This window comes from Osmerus mordax, chromosome 6 (genome assembly GCF_038355195.1).
Source record: "Osmerus mordax isolate fOsmMor3 chromosome 6, fOsmMor3.pri, whole genome shotgun sequence".
NCBI classification, from domain to species: Eukaryota; Metazoa; Chordata; class Actinopteri; order Osmeriformes; family Osmeridae; genus Osmerus; species Osmerus mordax.
Window position 1 is genome coordinate 1,766,468 of NC_090055.1, and position 16,338 is coordinate 1,782,805.

General features: G+C 46.2%; 3 protein-coding genes and 1 pseudogene across 5 annotated transcripts; 2 read left to right on the forward strand and 2 right to left on the reverse strand.

The window, feature by feature from the left end:
- The first annotated feature begins 47 nt into the window (after positions 1-47).
- On the forward strand, positions 48-8,884 carry LOC136944067 (leukocyte receptor cluster member 9-like). 3 transcript variants are annotated; one of them, XM_067237635.1, is made up of 7 exons: positions 48-284; positions 808-918; positions 4,364-4,457; positions 5,240-5,400; positions 5,524-5,856; positions 5,960-6,324; positions 6,721-8,884. In XM_067237635.1, the coding sequence occupies exons 2-7, from the start codon at positions 846-848 to the stop codon at positions 7,366-7,368; spliced, it is 1,674 nt and encodes a 557-aa protein (XP_067093736.1). In that variant the 5' UTR covers positions 48-284; positions 808-845; the 3' UTR covers positions 7,369-8,884. The 3 variants fall into 3 exon arrangements, with proteins under 3 accessions (XP_067093736.1, XP_067093737.1, XP_067093738.1); XM_067237636.1 differs by having other exon boundaries at positions 5,524-5,850; positions 5,957-6,324; XM_067237637.1 differs by having other exon boundaries at positions 5,524-5,850.
- On the reverse strand, positions 1,653-4,142 carry LOC136944076 (uncharacterized). Its single transcript, XM_067237649.1, has 8 exons — positions 3,692-4,142; positions 3,441-3,524; positions 3,292-3,354; positions 2,751-2,834; positions 2,602-2,664; positions 2,333-2,395; positions 2,120-2,248; positions 1,653-1,976 (listed from the first exon to the last, which is right to left on the reverse strand). Exons 1-8 carry the CDS (start codon positions 4,077-4,079, stop codon positions 1,696-1,698), a joined length of 1,155 nt encoding a protein of 384 aa, XP_067093750.1. The 5' UTR covers positions 4,080-4,142; the 3' UTR covers positions 1,653-1,695.
- On the reverse strand, positions 7,928-10,182 carry LOC136944075 (uncharacterized). The gene is made up of 8 exons (XM_067237648.1): positions 9,933-10,182; positions 9,448-9,510; positions 9,173-9,256; positions 8,974-9,036; positions 8,772-8,855; positions 8,622-8,684; positions 8,409-8,537; positions 7,928-8,268 (listed from the first exon to the last, which is right to left on the reverse strand). Exons 1-8 carry the CDS (start codon positions 10,180-10,182, stop codon positions 7,985-7,987), a joined length of 1,020 nt encoding a protein of 339 aa, XP_067093749.1. The 3' UTR covers positions 7,928-7,984.
- A 52-nt stretch (positions 10,183-10,234) lies between these two features.
- On the forward strand, positions 10,235-13,469 carry LOC136943862 (leukocyte receptor cluster member 9-like; annotated as a pseudogene).
- Positions 13,470-16,338: the final 2,869 nt, after the last annotated feature.

Consider the following 16,338-nt stretch of genomic DNA (forward strand, 5'->3'; position numbering starts at 1 on the left):
ACAAGCGAGTGACTGTTCCGCTCTGTCTGCTACAAGGTTAACTGCGGTGTAACTGTGCCGTGTTACAAGGGGAAGCGATTATATTGGGTTTAGGAATGTCATTAGAAATAGAGTCATTCATAAACGGGAATAATGTATCATCTGCATGGTATCTAAGACTTAAGACGTAAAAAAGGGCGACTACATTACCCACAATACTCTTCTCACGAACACAGGTCAAGGTTCAGTAAGACACACAGAAACACGCACATCAGGAAAACTGTCAGATCAGAGTTCTAACTCAGGTATGGTAACCTTGTTTCTAATACATTTCCTGGTGATTTGACGATACGCGAATGAAACACAACTATAGAGTAGCCTAGATATTACCAAATAGAAAACTGTAATCTTCTGTTTGTTTTTTGAAAATCTAAAATAAAGTGGGATAACATTTATGTTTGGCTGTTGTGGGTGTGTCGGGTAGCCTACTTCCTGAAAACAAGATATCTAAGAAGTATATTATCAGGAAGTAGTCTTTATAAAGCAAGATTTCTAGATCAAATGTCCTCAAATAAAATGATCTGGTTTAGCAATGGACAAAAGGCAGGTCAGAGTATTCCTTGAATGACTCATGTTGGACTCTAGATATCTTATCAGCTTTAGAAGGAACCACAACTTATCTTGTTGCATTCAGTGCTGACAAGATGTTGAAATCAACTGAAATTCAGATAAATAAATTACCTAATAAAGAATCATGGTTTGAAAAAGAAGCACTGTGCGTCAATGTCTTACACCAATGTCTCAAATTGTTCAACATTGTACCTTAAGTTTCACAGAGAATCATATCTGACTGATTGAGTGTTACCATGGCGACTGACCGACCAGTGGCACCAGGGGAAAACCAGGTTAAAGACGGGCTGATCCAGGAGCTGGCGACAGGTAAACACACAGGTGTTGGAAACACACAGGTGTTATTACTATCTCAGTGACTTACAGTGAGGAATGATGAACATTCGTTTGGGGGGCCTTCTTAAGGCCTCCACTTGAGCACCAGTAGTTACTTTATTTTACTCTGAGACCTTGCATCTGGGGAGTCTGTCTATGTTTTCTGGAGAAAGCTGTGATTGAGAAGTGAAAAATGCGGTTCTGTCTCTCTGTACCGGAAAGGCATACCAGAAACATGAGCTGTAATTGTTTGATGTTTACCCAGGAGAGGCTAAATTGCTGTTAACCCAGTATGACAGCATCTGACTGTACTCCAACTCCTTTGGTTGTTAGCCAAACATAACGTGTGCCAAGTACAAAAGTGTAGGAAATCACTCCCAACTACTGGAATTGACAACAGTTTTATCTGGCACCAGTTCTGTATTAATAAGCTCTGTTACCATAAAACAAACTCATTTTCAGTAGTCTAAGTAGAAATAATAATAATAATAAATAAAATAAAAAGAGTTAGATATAGAGCTGCAATTTAGGACTCAGAGGGGGAGTGCAACAATCTTATGCTTCTTGTTTTGAAACGATCTCAAAGGCTATGAATTCCGGAGACGAAAATGTGTGTGTGGAGTGTCAGATGTGTTTTACAATCAGAATACAAAATGGACAACCACACACATTTATCACCATATCATCTCTCCACCAGTCTCATCTTCACTCTTGAACTAATACAGGGGTCAAGGGAGGAATGTCAGCTTTATTAAGCCTGGGCAGAGTGTTTTACATGGGGAAGAGAAGGAAACCACTGAAGGTGTTATAATTACTACTATCATCATACAGATATCTGCCTGATGGAAGACGCATCATAATCATATCTCCCTGCTCCAGCTCCAGAGTGACAGCATTTACCACATATCTATGATTACTGTCGTTATTGGCATAGTTGAACATGATCTGGAGGTCGTTCTTGTACATGACAATTCCCATGCTTCCAGAAACACGGCTGTCCATGGCAGTAAACCTGATGTAGTACACTCCTCTCACTGGTGCTGTGAACACACCTGAAGAGGGGCAGGAGCAAAATGAAAAAACAACATTTAGTTTCCCTGTGATTGAAATGTTGACTGATGAATGGAGACCTCAGGTGTTGGAGCTACTCTGATGTCAAGGTGTGTGCTCTAGGTGAGCATATCCAGAACTGTACCTGTTACTGGGCTGTAGGCGTTGCCTATGTTGGTGAAGACTTTGCTATAGACCAGTGGTGTTTCAGTTTTAAAGGGCCCAACAGTTCGTGAATTAGTTAGACCCGTGGAGAATGCCACTTTTGGTCTGCCTGTTAATAACATGTAGAAATGCTGAATATGATAGCCAAGTAATGCAGCATTATATTGGTGTGGGAAGAACAGTCTGTATTTACCCTCATTCTCTGCCTTCAGTTCTTCCACGTGGCGTTCAATGAGACTTAGTCTGGCTTCCAGGGCTACGCATACAGAACGAAGCATGAATTACAACAGTCTTAAAGAACAGATCCTGATTTAAATAATGTATGATTCTACAACATTTAAATGCTGTAAGATTCATCCCATCAGCGTCTCAAAAATATATATATTTAAACATAGAAATGTTGAAGATGATAGCCAAATAATGCAGCATTATATTGGTGTGGGAAGAACAGTCTGTATTTACCCTCATTCTCTGCCTTCAGTTCTTCCACGTGGCGTTCACTGAGACTTAGTCTGGTTTCCAGGGCTATGCATACAGAATGAAGCATGAATTCATGTATGATTCTACAACATTTATTTCCATTATCGTCTCAAAAATATTTTCACCATTACCTGAGTTCTCTGTGTGTAGATCTTTGACCTCTCCTTCACTGGCCGTCAGTCTGGCCTTCAGGGTGACAAGATCTGCTGCCTGGGCTTGAAGGTCAAAAATGTAACAGAAAGTAAAATGTATGTCTTCACCAGTACAAGACCTATAAATCTATGTACAAAGACAGGATTACATGTTCTTCTTAAAACCTTCTTCTTGATTTATCATGACAAGCAGCCATTTTGTAATATTTGGTAATGCATTGTACAGTAACTCAATCAGGTCAAATATTACCTGCGTCGAATGCCTTCAGTTCTTCCACGTGGCGTTCACTGAGACTTAGTCTGGCTTCCAGGGCTACGCATACAGAACGAAGCATGAATTACTACAGTCTTAAAGAACAGTATCCTGATTTAAATAATGTATTATTCTACAACATTTAAATGCTGTAAGATTCATCCCATCAGCGTCTCAAAAATATATATATTTAAACATAGAAATGTTGAACATGATAGCCAAATAATGCAGCATTATATTGGTGTGGGAAGAACAGTCTGTATTTACCTGCATTCTCTGCCTTCAGTTCTTCCACGTGGCGTTCACTGAGACTTAGTCTGGCTTCCAGGGCTACGCATACAGAATGAAGCATGAATTCATGTATGATTCTACAACATTTATTTCCATTATCGTCTCAAAAATATTTTCACCATTACCTGAGTTCTCTGTGTGTAGATCTTTGACCTCTCCTTCACTGGCCGTCAGCCTGGCCTTCAGGGTGACAAGATCTGCAGCCTGGGCTTGAAGATTACAGATCATAAATATATATATATATATATTTATATGAGAACTGGTACAATGCATATAAATCCTACAAAGACAGGAATAGGTGTTCTTAAAACTTCTTGATTTATCATGTAATATTTAGTAATGCATGATACAGTAACGCAATCAGGTCAAATATTACCTGCGTTGTCTCTTCTCATCTCTTCGACGTGACTCTGGGTGATCGACAGCTGGTACTTGTAGAACAACAGCTGGTCCTTGTAGAACTGTAACTGAGTCTGGGTGACGCTCAGCTGGACCCTCTGGTCCACCACCTCTCTCTTCAGTTCCTCCCCTTGACCCTGACTAGCTGTCATCCTGGCCTCCATGTTTGTCAGCTCCACCTTCTGAGCCACCACCATGTCTCTCAGAGCCCTCAGTTCATTCAGGATGGCACCATCGCTCACGCTGCCTCCTGTTTGTGGTTCACCCAGACTGTTCTTGGTGTCGTTCTCTGGGCCCCCTGTGAGGTCTCCCTGGGCCCGTGTCACAGACAGACAGAGCAGCAGAACCACAGTATCTATCTTCATCCTGAAGGGTAGTAGAGTGTTGTCACCCTCCGTGTTCAGTCCCTGTTTTTATATGCATCCAGGTTGGTCAATCACGTGAGAACCCAAACACCTGGAAATGAGAAGAAATAGGTCAAACCCAGGACCTTGAGAGGAGTTAAATATTAAATGGACATCATGGCCAAGAGAGAACCTGAATCAGCAGGAATGTCGTTTTATCACATTCTGTTCCTCCTGTCAGTCTTCTCATAATCTTTCCCTGCTGTTCCTCTCATTCTTCTTCTTCTCATGTTGTTGATGTGCAGAGTGGAGACCCCAAGAGAAGGAGGGAGCGGGTGTGTGCCAGTTCTTCTTGAAGGGAAAGTGCCGTTTTGGACCAAAGTGTCGTAAGTCTCACAGGTGAGTAACATGCTCATGTAGCCTGGATCAGTTGGAGTTTCTCTATAAGCTATAGGGAGACGTCAAGTCAAATGGATCTAGAATGTTTTTGCTGCAAACATTAAACAAACAGCACAGAGACTCTCCAAGTCGTAACGTCCCCACACACACACTGACACTGTTGCCAGGGGAACACACACTGACACTGTTGCCAGGGGAACACACACACTGACACTGTTGCCAGGGGAATCTGTTTTCCAAAACAGATGATTTTCTTGGTTAACACAGTGGGAGAAAAAGCATGTGTGGGATTGGCCCCCAGCCGTACACACACACACCACACACACACACACACACACACACACACACACACACAATACACACCACGCACACACACACACGCACACGCACACACACACCATTCACACCACACACACACCACACATAGACACCACACACATACACACCACACACACTCACTCCCCCCACACACCCCACACCACACATACACACTACACACACACACCAAACACACACATACACACCAAACACACACACACCACACACTCCCCCCACACACCCCACTCCACACAGCAGACAGATTCTATAACAAGTGATAATGAAGTAACTCATCCAGTATCACAAGTGAATGTGGGTGTGAATATGTCAGACGGAAAATGTCATGAACTCAAACTTCCTTGTGCTGAATACGAGGAAATGTCAAAATACCCTCTAACCCTCCTGCATCCACACTTCTTTCTATTTCTGTCTCTTTTCTACCTCTCACATTCTCTCGCTCTCAGCCCCACTCACCTCCACACCCCTCCCAGCAACCCTGAGTTGACCGGTCCAGAGTCAGGACAAACTGCCCTGGACAGCTGGACGGAGGGAGAAAAGGAGGGAAATCACAAGAAGAGTGGAAGAAATACCAAAACACACAAGACAAAATACACAGAGGAGAAAGGTACAAACTCCAGACAATTGATCAAAATTTAAGAAAAGACTTCATTGACATATTTGTTTTTATTAGTGTGTAACTGGTAATACTAACATTTCACAACTGTGATTCTATCACCTGTGTTTCAAGGATCAAGTAAAAAGCCTCGCATGCGCACAGCAGACGAGGTCATCGCCCGCATCCTGTGGGACTCGACGTTAGAGGAGGTGGACTTTGTGGTGGGGTACGTGGATCGCTTCCTAGGAGTCTTGGAGCGCCCCTTCTCTGAGTTCAACTGGGACGCCGACCCCTGTGACTGTGACTACACGACCGAGCTGGCCCTGCCCCAACACAGGATACAGTACTTCACCCACAGAGGGCGCCGTGTCTGGGACCGCAACACCAGGACGGACAGAGTGTTCGGTTCCACTGGGAACCCTGTGGCGCCTCCCTTTGGAGGGGAGGAGGAAGTGACGGGTAAGAGTGTGGGTGAGGTCGTGAAAAAGCACTTTTAAACAATCCCAATTTTGTTTTTGAAATGCATAATTTGTAAGTAAACAATGTAGATATAATTTTCTATCAGCAGAGGAGCAAAAAGCTATTCCTCTGGAGGAGGAGGAGGAGGGAGAGGAGGAGGAGGAGGAGGGAGAGGAGGAGGAGACCGGATGCCTTGCAGAGAGAGAGCAACACGAGACCAACGTTCTCAGTTCAGAGTCGGTCAAACAAGGCCTACCTGACCACCCTGAGTCAGGAAGCAGTCCACGGGGTCAACAGGAAGCAGGAAGAGAATCCAAACCATTGGAGGAGGAAGACGTAAACAAGGCTGCTGACTCTGGCTTAGTCATCTCCACAGACCGCGTGTCTTTATCTGAGAGAGAAGGAGCGACAGAGAAGGAAGAGGATCCAAACAAGGAGGAATGGAAGGAGACCTGGGAAGGAGACAAACAGGAGGTGAGAAAAGTAGCCACGCCCACATATCACACCTTCTTCATGGATCCTTCATATGGATGAAGTGATGGCTGGGGCTTTTGAGATGTGCTCAGTAGATTGTATACTATGACAAATGGCTAACTTTACCTGAGCATTCGCTGTTATCACTGCTTTGTCTGAGCGACATGGAGGTGTGTGGCGATGTATCATCGAGGAGGTTTATTATATTTTTGCTTATCATAGGTGTAATTTATGTTCTGTAATTTATGTTCTGAGTACTTATATGTTATGTTATGCCAGGTTGCTTTACGTTGTCTTGTGTTAAGAATTTCATTGCCCAGTCTAACTTTGTGTTGGTCTGTGCATCTGACAATAAAAGACTTGAACTTGTGTATGTGCTGTACGTGTCTCGGCCAGGGTCCAGCCCCGGACGGACTCCAGCCTGTCCCTTTGGAGCAGAGAGAAGAGAGGAGTGGGCGTCGACCCCCCAAACGCAAGCCCACCCACTTCATCACCTTCAGAGCCAACACCCCCTCTATCCTCTCCTCCTTTCAACGCCTTCAGGAGGAGCTGGTGGCCCTCCTCCCCTCCTCCACCCCCTACTGGGTGCCCCCCTCCAGCCTCCACGTCACCCTGTGCCTCCTGGTGTTGCCCGGCCCGGCCGAGGTCACCGCTGCCGTGGACATCCTCCGTCGGTTCGCCCACCTGGACCGCAACCCCCCCGTGGCTCTGACCTTCCCCCTGAAACTGAAGCACTTCAATGGGAGGGTGCTCTACCTGAGCCCCCAGCCTCAGCTGCTCCTCCAGCAGCTCAACAGCGGCCTGCAGGAGGCCTACATGGAGCGGGGCTGGCTGCACAGGGACTCCTACAGCCCTCGCTACCACCTCACCCTGGCTAAGGTGAACTGGCAGGAGCGAGAGAGGCTGTTTGAAGGGGCGGGGGACCTGAGGGCTGGGAAGGGGTTGAGTTTTGGACGTTTGCCAGTGAACAGGCTGCACCTGTGTGGCATGGGCATGACCGAGGATGGGTTTTATGACACGGTGTGCACGGTCACTCTTCGCTGAGGAAGAGGCGGGTGTGTGTGTGTGTGTCGGCCTGTGTGTGTCTGTCGCGAGAGTGAAAGCTAAGGCTTTGCAGTAGAATCTGAAAACTGTCAGAATGGGGTACAAGTCCGATCAAGAAGCAGATACATCATGTAAACTTTACAAAAATCAATGCTGTCAGTACTTTATAGTATTCCTCTCACTTGGTTTTTAGAAATGTAGAACTATTCTAGATGGAACTCACCACATACGTTGTTAACTTGAATACTTGGTTCTGTCATTGTTCTGGTTTGGCAAAGCAAGCTAAATTTGATATACATTTATATATATACTGTATATGTTACTATTATGATGATGAGTATTGCTTTATTATTACTAGCTTATTGTTATTGTTAATGCCATCATTGTGGTGTTAACTGACACGTTGCATAACCATAACAATATTGTGGTTATCAGACATCATTTATAAATCTTTGTCTTTGCTCCAGATAAACATGTCAACAATACTGACAGCCCAACACATTTATCACCATATCATCTCTCCACCAGTCTCACTTTCACTCTTAAATTAATACAGGGGTCAAGGGAGGAATGTCACCTTTATTAAACTCTGGATCATGAGCCTGGGCAGAGTGTTTTACATGGGGAAGAGAAGGAAACCACTGAAGGTGTTATAGTTGTGTGGATGATCCCACAGGCCGAAGCCTGGTGGAAGACGCATCTTGATCTTATCTCCCTGCTCCAGCTCCAGAGTGGCAGCATTTGCCACATATTTCGCATGACCGTGGCTATTGTAGGCACCGTTGGCCATGATCAGGAGGTCGTTCTTGTACATGGCAACTCCCATGCTTCCAGAACCACGTAGGTCCATGGCAGTAAACCTGAAGTAGTACACTCCTCTCACTGGTGCTGTGAACACACCTGAAGAGGGGCAGGAGCAAAAGGAAAACACATTTAGTTTCCCTGTGATTGAAATGTTGACTGATGAATGGAGACCTCAGGTGTTGGAGTTACTCTGATGTCAAGGTGTGTGCTCTAGGTGAGCATATCCAGAACTGTACCTGTTACTGGGCTGTAGGCGTTGCCTATGTTGGTGATGACTTTGCTATAGACCAGTGATGTTTCAGTGTTGAAGGGCCCAACATTTCCTGAATCAGTTAGAGCCGTGTAGAATGCCACCTTTGGTCTGCCTGTTAATAACATGTAGAAATGCTGAACATGATAGCCAAGTAATGCAGCATTATATTGATGTGGGAAGAACAGTCTGTATTTACCCTCATTCTCTGCCTTCAGTTCTTCCACATGGAGTTCAATGAGACTTAGTCTGGCTTCCAGGGCTACGCATATAGAATGAAGCATGAATTAATGTATGATTCTACAACATTTATTTCCATTATTGTCTAAAAAAACATGTTCACCATTACCTGAGTTCTCTGTGTGTAGATCTTTGACCTCTCCTTCACTGGCCGTCAGCCTGGCCTTCAGGGTGACAAGATCTGCAGCCTGGGCTTGAAGGTCGAATACATAACAGAAAGTAGAATGTATGTATTTTTGTAAAGTATTTGTAATATATTTTGTTATTTTTAGTAATGCATTATACAGTAACACAATCAGGTCAAATATTACCTGCGTCAAATGCCTTCAGTTCTTCCACGTGGCGTTCACTGAGACTTAGTCTGGCTTCCAGGGCTACGCATACAGAATGAAGCATCAATTACTACAGCCTTAAAGAACAGTATCCTGATTTAAATAATGTATGATTCTACAACATTGAAATTCTGGATTATTCATTCCTTTATCTTCTCAAAAATATGTTCACCATTACCTGAGTTCTCTGTGTGTAGATCTTTGACCTCTCCTTCACTGGCCGTCAGCCTGGCCTTCAAGGTGACAAGATCTGCAGCCTGGACTTGAAGGTCAAACGTAACAGAAAGTAGAATGTATACATGTATAAAGAAAAAGTACAATGCATATTATCCATGTACAAAGACAGGATTACATGTTCTTCTTAAAACCTTCTTCTTGATTAATCATGGCAAGTAGCCATTTTGTAATATTTAGTAATGCATTATACAGTAACGCAATCAGGTGAAATATTACCTGCGTCGAATGCCTTCAGTTCTTCCACGTGGCGTTCACTGAGACTTAGTCTGGTTTCCAGGGCTACGCATACAGAATGAAGCATGAATTAATGTATGATTCTACAACATTTATTTCCATTATCGTCTAAAAACTATGTTCACCATTACCTGAGTTCTCTGTCTGTAGATCTTTGACCTCTCCTTCACTGGCCGTCAGTCTGGCCTTCAGGGTGACAAGATCTGCAGCCTGGGCTTGAAGGTCAAAGATCATAAATATCATATATATACAGTACCAGTCAAAAGTTTGGACACATTTTCCCATGTGTCCAAACTTTTGACTGGTACTGTATGTATATAAGAAATGGTACAATGTATATAAATACATGTACAAAGACAGGATTACATGTTCTTCTTAAAATCTTCTTCTTGATTCATCATGACCAGTAGTGATTTGGATATATTTAGTAATGCATGATACAGTAATGCAATCAGGTCAAATATTACCTGCGTTGTCTCTTCTCATCTCTTCAACGTGTCTCTGGGTGGCCGACAGCTCCACCTTCTGAGCCACCACCATGTCTCTCAGAGCCCTCAGTTCAGTCAGGATGAATTGAATGGCAGCATCGCACATGCAGCCTTCTGTTTGTGGTTCACCCAGACTGTTCTTGGTGTCGTTCTCTGGGCCCCCTGTGAGGTCTCCCTGGGCCCGTGTCACAGACAGACAGAGCAGCAGAACCACAGTATCTATCTTCATCCTGAAGGGTAGTACAGTGTTGTCACCCTCCGTGTTCAGTCCCTGTTTTTATATGCATCCAGGTTGGTCAATCACGTGAGAACCCAAACACCTGGAAATGAGAAGAAATAGGTCAAACCCAGGACCTTGAGAGGAGTTAAATATTAAATGGACATCATGGCCAAGAGAGAACCTGAATCAACAGGAATCAATGTTGTCTGATCCCATTCTGTTCCTCCTGTCAGTCTTCTCATAATCGTTCCCTCCTGTTCCTCTCGTTCTTCTTCTTCTCATGTTGTTGATGTGCAGAGTGGAGACCCCAAGAGAAGGAGGGAGCGGGTGTGTGCCAGTTCTTCTTGAAGGGAAAGTGCCGTTTTGGACCAAAGTGTCGTAAGTCTCACAGGTGAGTAACATGCTCATGTAGCCTGGATCAGTTGGAGTTTCTCTATAAGCTATAGGGAGACGTCAAGTCAAATGGATCTAGAATGTTTTTGCTGCAAACATTAAACAAACAGCACAGAGACTCTCCAAGTCATAACCCCACAAACACACACTGACACTGATGCCAGGGGAATCTGTTTTCCAAAACAGATGATTTTCTTGGTTAACACAGTGGGAGAAAAAGCATGTGTGGGATTGGCCCCCAGCCGTACACACACACACACACACACAGACACACACACACACACACACACCATACACACACACACCACACACACACACACACACACAGACACACACACACACACACACACACCATACACACACACACCATACACACACACACACACACACACACACACACACCATACACACACACACCACACACACACGCATACACACCACACACCATACACACACACACACACAGACACACACGCATACACACCACACACCCCACACACACACACAGACACACACGCATACACACCACACACCACACACACACACAGACACACACAGACACACACGCATACACACCACACACCCCACACACACACCATACACACCCCACACACACACACACACACACACACAGACACACACGCATACACACCACACACCCCACACACACACACACCATACACACACACACACCATACACACCCCACACACACACACACACACACACGCACACGCACACACACACACACCATACACACCACACACACACACACACACGCACACACACACACCATACACACCACACACACACAGACACACACGCATACACACCACACACAATACACACCACGCACACACACACCACACATACCACACACCCACACACCACAAACACACCACACAAACAAACAAACAAACACACCACACACTCCCCCCACACACACAGCAGACAGAGCCTATAACAAGTGATAATGAAGTAACTCATCCAGTATCACAAGTGAATGTGGGTGTGAATTAGTCCGACGGAAAATGTATGATCATGTAGGTCATGAACTCAAACTTCCTTGTGCTGAATGACACGAGGAAATGTCAAAATACCCTCTAACCCTCCTGCATCCACGCTTCTTTCTATTTCTGTCTCTTTTCTACCTCTTACATTCTCTCACTCTCAACCCCACTCACCTCCACACCCCTCCCAGCAACCCTGAGTTGACCGGTCCAGAGTCAGGACAAACTGCCCTGGACAGCTGGACGTAGGGAGAAAAGTAGGGAAATCACAAGAAGAGTGGAAGAAATACCAAAACACACAAGACAAAAAACACAGAGGGGAAAGGTACAAACTCCAGACAATTTATACAAATAAAAAATGAACTACTTAATTGCATTTTTTTTATTAGTGTGTTACTGGTAATACTAACATTTCACAACCGTGATTCTATCCCTGTGTTTCAAGCACAGCAGAAGAGGTCATCTCCCGCATCCTGTGGGACCCGACGTTAGAGGAGGTGGACTTTGTGGTGGGGTACGTGGATCGCTTCCTAGGAGTCCTGGAGCGCCCCTTCTCTGAGTTCAACTGGGACGCCGACCCATGTGACTGTGACTACACGACCGAGCTGGCCCTGCCCCAACACAGGATACAGTACTTCACCCACAGAGGGCGCCGTGTCTGGGACCGAAACACCAGGACGGACAGAGTGTTCGGTTCCACTGGGAACCCTCTGGCGCCTCCCTTTGGAGGGGAGGAGGAAGTGACGGGTAAGAGTGTGGGTGAGGTCGTGAAAAGGCACTTTTAAACAATCCCAATTTTCTTTTCAAAATGCATAATTTGTAAGTAAACAATGTAGATATTATTTTTTATCAGCGGAGGAGCAAAAAGCTATTCCTCTGGAGGAGGAGGAAGAGGAGGAGGGAGAGGAGGAGGAGGAGGAGGGAGAGGAGGAGGAGACCGGATGCCTTGCAGAGAGAGAGCAACACGAGACCAACGTTCTCAGTTCAGAATCGGTCAAACAAGGCCTACCTAACCACCCTGAGTCAGGAAGCAGTCCACGGAGTGAACAGGAAGCAGGAAGAGAATCCAAACCATTTGAGGAGGAAGACGTAAACGAGGCTGATGACTCTGGCTCAGTCATCTCCACAGACCGTGTGAGGAGGACGTTTATTATATTTTTACTTGAACTTGTGTATGTGCTGTACGTGTCTCGGCCAGGGTCAAGCCCCGGACGGACTCCAGCCTGTCCCTTTGGAGCAGAGAGAAGAGAGGAGTGGGCGTCGACCCCCCAAACGCAAGCCCACCCACTTCATCACCTTCAGAGCCAACACCCCCTCTATCCTCTCCTCCTTTCAACGCCTTCAGGAGGAGCTGGTGGCCCTCCTCCCCTCCTCCACCCCTTACTGGGTGCCCCCCTCCAGCCTCCACGTCACCCTGTGCCTCCTGGTGTTGCCCGGCCCGGCCCAGGTCACCGCTGCCGTGGACATCCTCCGTCGGTTCGCCCACCTGGACCGCAACCCCCCCGTGGCTCTGACCTTCCCCCTGAAACTGAAGCACTTCAATGGGAGGGTGCTCTACCTGAGCCCCCAGCCTCAGCTGCTCCTCCAGCAGCTCAACAGCGGCCTGCAGGAGGCCTACATGGAGCGGGGCTGGCTGCACAGGGACTCCTACAGCCCTCGCTACCACCTCACCCTGGCTAAGGTGAACTGGCAGGAGCGAGAGAGGCTGTTTGAAGGGGCGGGGGACCTGAGGGCTGGGAAGGGGTTGAGTTTTGGACGTTTGCCAGTGAACAGGCTGCACCTGTGTGGCATGGGCATGACCGAGGATGGGTTTTATGACACGGTGTGCACGGTCACTCTTCGCTGAGGAAGAGGCGGGTGTGTGTGTGTGTGTCGGCTTGTGTGTGTGTGTCGGCTTGTGTGTGTGTATGTCGGCTTGTGTGTGTGTGTCGGCTTGTGTGTGTGTGTGTGTGTGTGTCTGTGTCGGCTTGTATGTGTGTGTGTGCTTGTGTGTGTGCATAGTGGATGTGTGGGTGTTCTTGCACTTTGAGCGCTCCGTTTGCACCACATCCACCAGGCAGGAGACACCTTGGTGAGATGCAAGATTTTAACTACAAAGAATATTGAACAAACCATCTATATATGTGGCAAATGTTGCTACTGTAATGTAATGCCACTCCATTTGTTTAGCATCCTAAGCTATTTTAACAGTTGAGTAAAATTATCAATCAATATAATGTATATGTTCTAATAAAGTCCATTCTCTGAATTGTACAATTCAAATAGGATCATTATCTTTGATTAAAATAACATGGTGATGAATTTGAACGCGTTCACAAAGAATGATGACCTCCAGATTGTCAAGACCATTAAATATTGACTTGGTTATTGCGGAAACTGGGTGGTGTAATTTGTCTGTCCCAGCGTCTGAAGAGAGAGAGAGGGAGAGGATGGGTTAGGGTCTTGTTAAGGTGCTGTTACTGTGCTGGGATAGGGTCTTGTTAAGGTGCTGTTACTGTGCTGGGGAGCCAGACAAGGTTCACTCTCTCACTCTCTCTCTCTCTCTCTCTCTCTCTCTCTCTCAGCAACTCTTGCATACATAATTCTCTTCCTTTTTCTCCTAGATACACGCATATCCACATGAGTCAGTGAGTGTGCTCTCTCTCACTCCATCTCCCATTCGTTCGCTCCCTTGGTCGCATTATCTCCCCGCTCCCATCCCCCACTCCCTTTCAGTGACACAGAAAAACGAATGCCCCCCCCTCCTCCCTCCTGATGCTGGCCTCTGCCCCCTCCCTTTGGTGGCACGTAAACACCATGCTCTCTCTCTCTCTCGCTCTCTCTCTCGCTCTCTCTCTCTCTCTCTCTCTCTCTCTCTCTCTCTCTCTCTCCTCTCTCGCTCTCTCTCTCGCTCTCCCTCTCTCGCTCTCTCTCGCTCTCTCACTCTCTCGCTCTCTCTCTCTCTCTTGCTCTCTCTCCCCGTTTGTTGTCATTCTTTTTCCAACCCTCTTTTTTCCCAGTCAAATCCACACGCGCCAACGGAGGAATCCCTCTCTCTCTCCGTCCCATCCTCCCTCGCCCCTCGCCCGTACCCTTCTCCCTCTCTGCTCTACCCGTTAGTCGGAGAGTGAGTGTTGATGCCATTTTGCTGTCTCCAATGGAAACTGGTTTGCCTGCAAATGCATTGCATGTTGCTTGTGCCCTCTATTCATCGCTCACTCCATCTCACCCTCCCTCTCTCCCCCCATCCCTCCCTCTCTCGCTCTCACGCTCTCATGCTGCCCAGTTGACAACCAACCTTTTTTCCTATTCACAATCTCTCCTGCTTTCCCCCAGTCCCCATTCTCCCCCCTCTCTCCCTCCCTCCCTTTCCCCCAGTCCCAATTCTCCCCCCTCTCTCCCTCCCTCCCTTTCCCCCAGTCTCCATTCTCCCCCCTCTCTCCCTCCCTCCCTTTTCCCCAGTCCCCATTCTCCCCCCTCTCTCCCTCCCTCCCTTTCCCCCAGTCCCCATTCTCCCCTCTCTCTCCCTCCCCCCACCTTTCCTCCAATCCTTTGCTCTCAGTATCCAACTAAGTGTTCTTGTATGCCTCTTAGTCTGTCTAAATATATGTGCTTCTGAACCTTTCCATTTCTCCAGTTTTGTCACAGTTTTGTCTCACCAGGCAACACCTCATTCATTGTCTTTAAACAGAATTTGTGGATTTTACTATTTTATTTCTGCCATGAATCTTTCTTTTAAACTCCCAACTTGAACGTCTGGACTATATCTATCTTTAAATAAAAAAATAAACTGTTAAATAATGTGATAGTATATATAAAAAATGTTTCTTCATTTTATTGGTATTGTGCCTCCTAATCTGAGGATGTATACATGGCACGGTTGGAGTGGTGATGGGGGCTGGAGCTGTGGCTCAGGATCTCTCCTAGTACAATAGGAGTGAGGGGACCGACCCCTAATCCCCGTTAACGGATTAATTATCTTTGGGCTCTATCGTGTCGCTGCCTTGTAGTGAATTCTCCTGGGCGTTCTTTTACGAGGCGCTCCAACCCGCCGATAAGAATCCCTGTGGTGTGTCTCCTCGATCTTAATCCCTCTCTCGCTCTCTCACTCCCATTCTTTCACTCTCTATCTACCTCTCTTACGCTCTCTCTACCACTCCCACTCGCTCTCGATTTATCTCCCTCTCTCTCTCTCTCTCTCTCTCTCTCTCTCTCTCTCTCTCTCTCTCTCTCTCTCTGCTCTCTCTCCTTTCTCCCTCTCTCTCGCCGAGCGGTCCTCTCTCATCCATCAACACAAGCACCTCTCCACTGTGACCAGACAACCATACAATTACGGCCTGTTTAATATTTCAATAGCAAGAAAAGAAACAGGCTGTAATTGTTTTTTTGTTTTTTTTTACCCCCCCCCCCCCACACACATTTTGGGCACATGACTGCAACCCTTTTTTCAGGATGGGTTTATTTCGAGAGCATCCAGAGCTGATGGGTGATTGAACATATCAGTGAGAAGGTAAATATTTGCCGGAAACCAGAGAAGAACCGAGAGCGGGAGAGCCTTCCCTCCGTACACGAGTCAAAGGTAAGCGATGGATCGCCCCTGGTACCCAACTACATCTGGGTTTAATTGTCTGTGCTGTTAAGAAGATGAACGAGCAGTCAAGTGAATTAGGGCTGCTATCTCATTGCATTTTAAATGTTGAAATATTCATCTTCAGATGTTCAAATCCTATGCAGATATATTTATAAACTGTGAGCTATGTTGATGCTGAAATAAGGACATTATCT

What these genes read in the sequence shown, in the direction of transcription:
- LOC136944067 (XM_067237635.1), top strand. Translation starts at nt 846, where the DNA reads ATGGCGACTGACCGACCAGTGGCACCAGGGGAAAACCAGGTTAAAGAC. An exon ending in GATCCAGGAGCTGGCGACAG is followed by an intron (nt 919 to 4,363) that starts GTAAACACACAG and finishes GTTGATGTGCAG; the next exon opens with AGTGGAGACCCCAAGAGAAG. An exon ending in AAGTGTCGTAAGTCTCACAG is followed by an intron (nt 4,458 to 5,239) that starts GTGAGTAACATG and finishes TCTCGCTCTCAG; the next exon opens with CCCCACTCACCTCCACACCC.
- LOC136944076 (XM_067237649.1), bottom strand. Translation starts at nt 4,079, where the DNA reads ATGAAGATAGATACTGTGGTTCTGCTGCTCTGTCTGTCTGTGACACGG. An exon ending in ACTGAAGGCAGAGAATGCAG is followed by an intron (nt 2,835 to 3,291) that starts GTAAATACAGAC and finishes TTGACCTTCAAG; the next exon opens with CCCAGGCAGCAGATCTTGTC. An exon ending in ACTGAAGGCAGAGAATGAGG is followed by an intron (nt 2,396 to 2,601) that starts GTAAATACAGAC and finishes CTGTATGCGTAG; the next exon opens with CCCTGGAAGCCAGACTAAGT.
- LOC136944075 (XM_067237648.1), bottom strand. Translation starts at nt 10,182, where the DNA reads ATGAAGATAGATACTGTGGTTCTGCTGCTCTGTCTGTCTGTGACACGG. An exon ending in ACTGAAGGCATTTGACGCAG is followed by an intron (nt 8,856 to 8,973) that starts GTAATATTTGAC and finishes TCGACCTTCAAG; the next exon opens with CCCAGGCTGCAGATCTTGTC. An exon ending in ACTGAAGGCAGAGAATGAGG is followed by an intron (nt 8,538 to 8,621) that starts GTAAATACAGAC and finishes TGTTATTAACAG; the next exon opens with GCAGACCAAAGGTGGCATTC.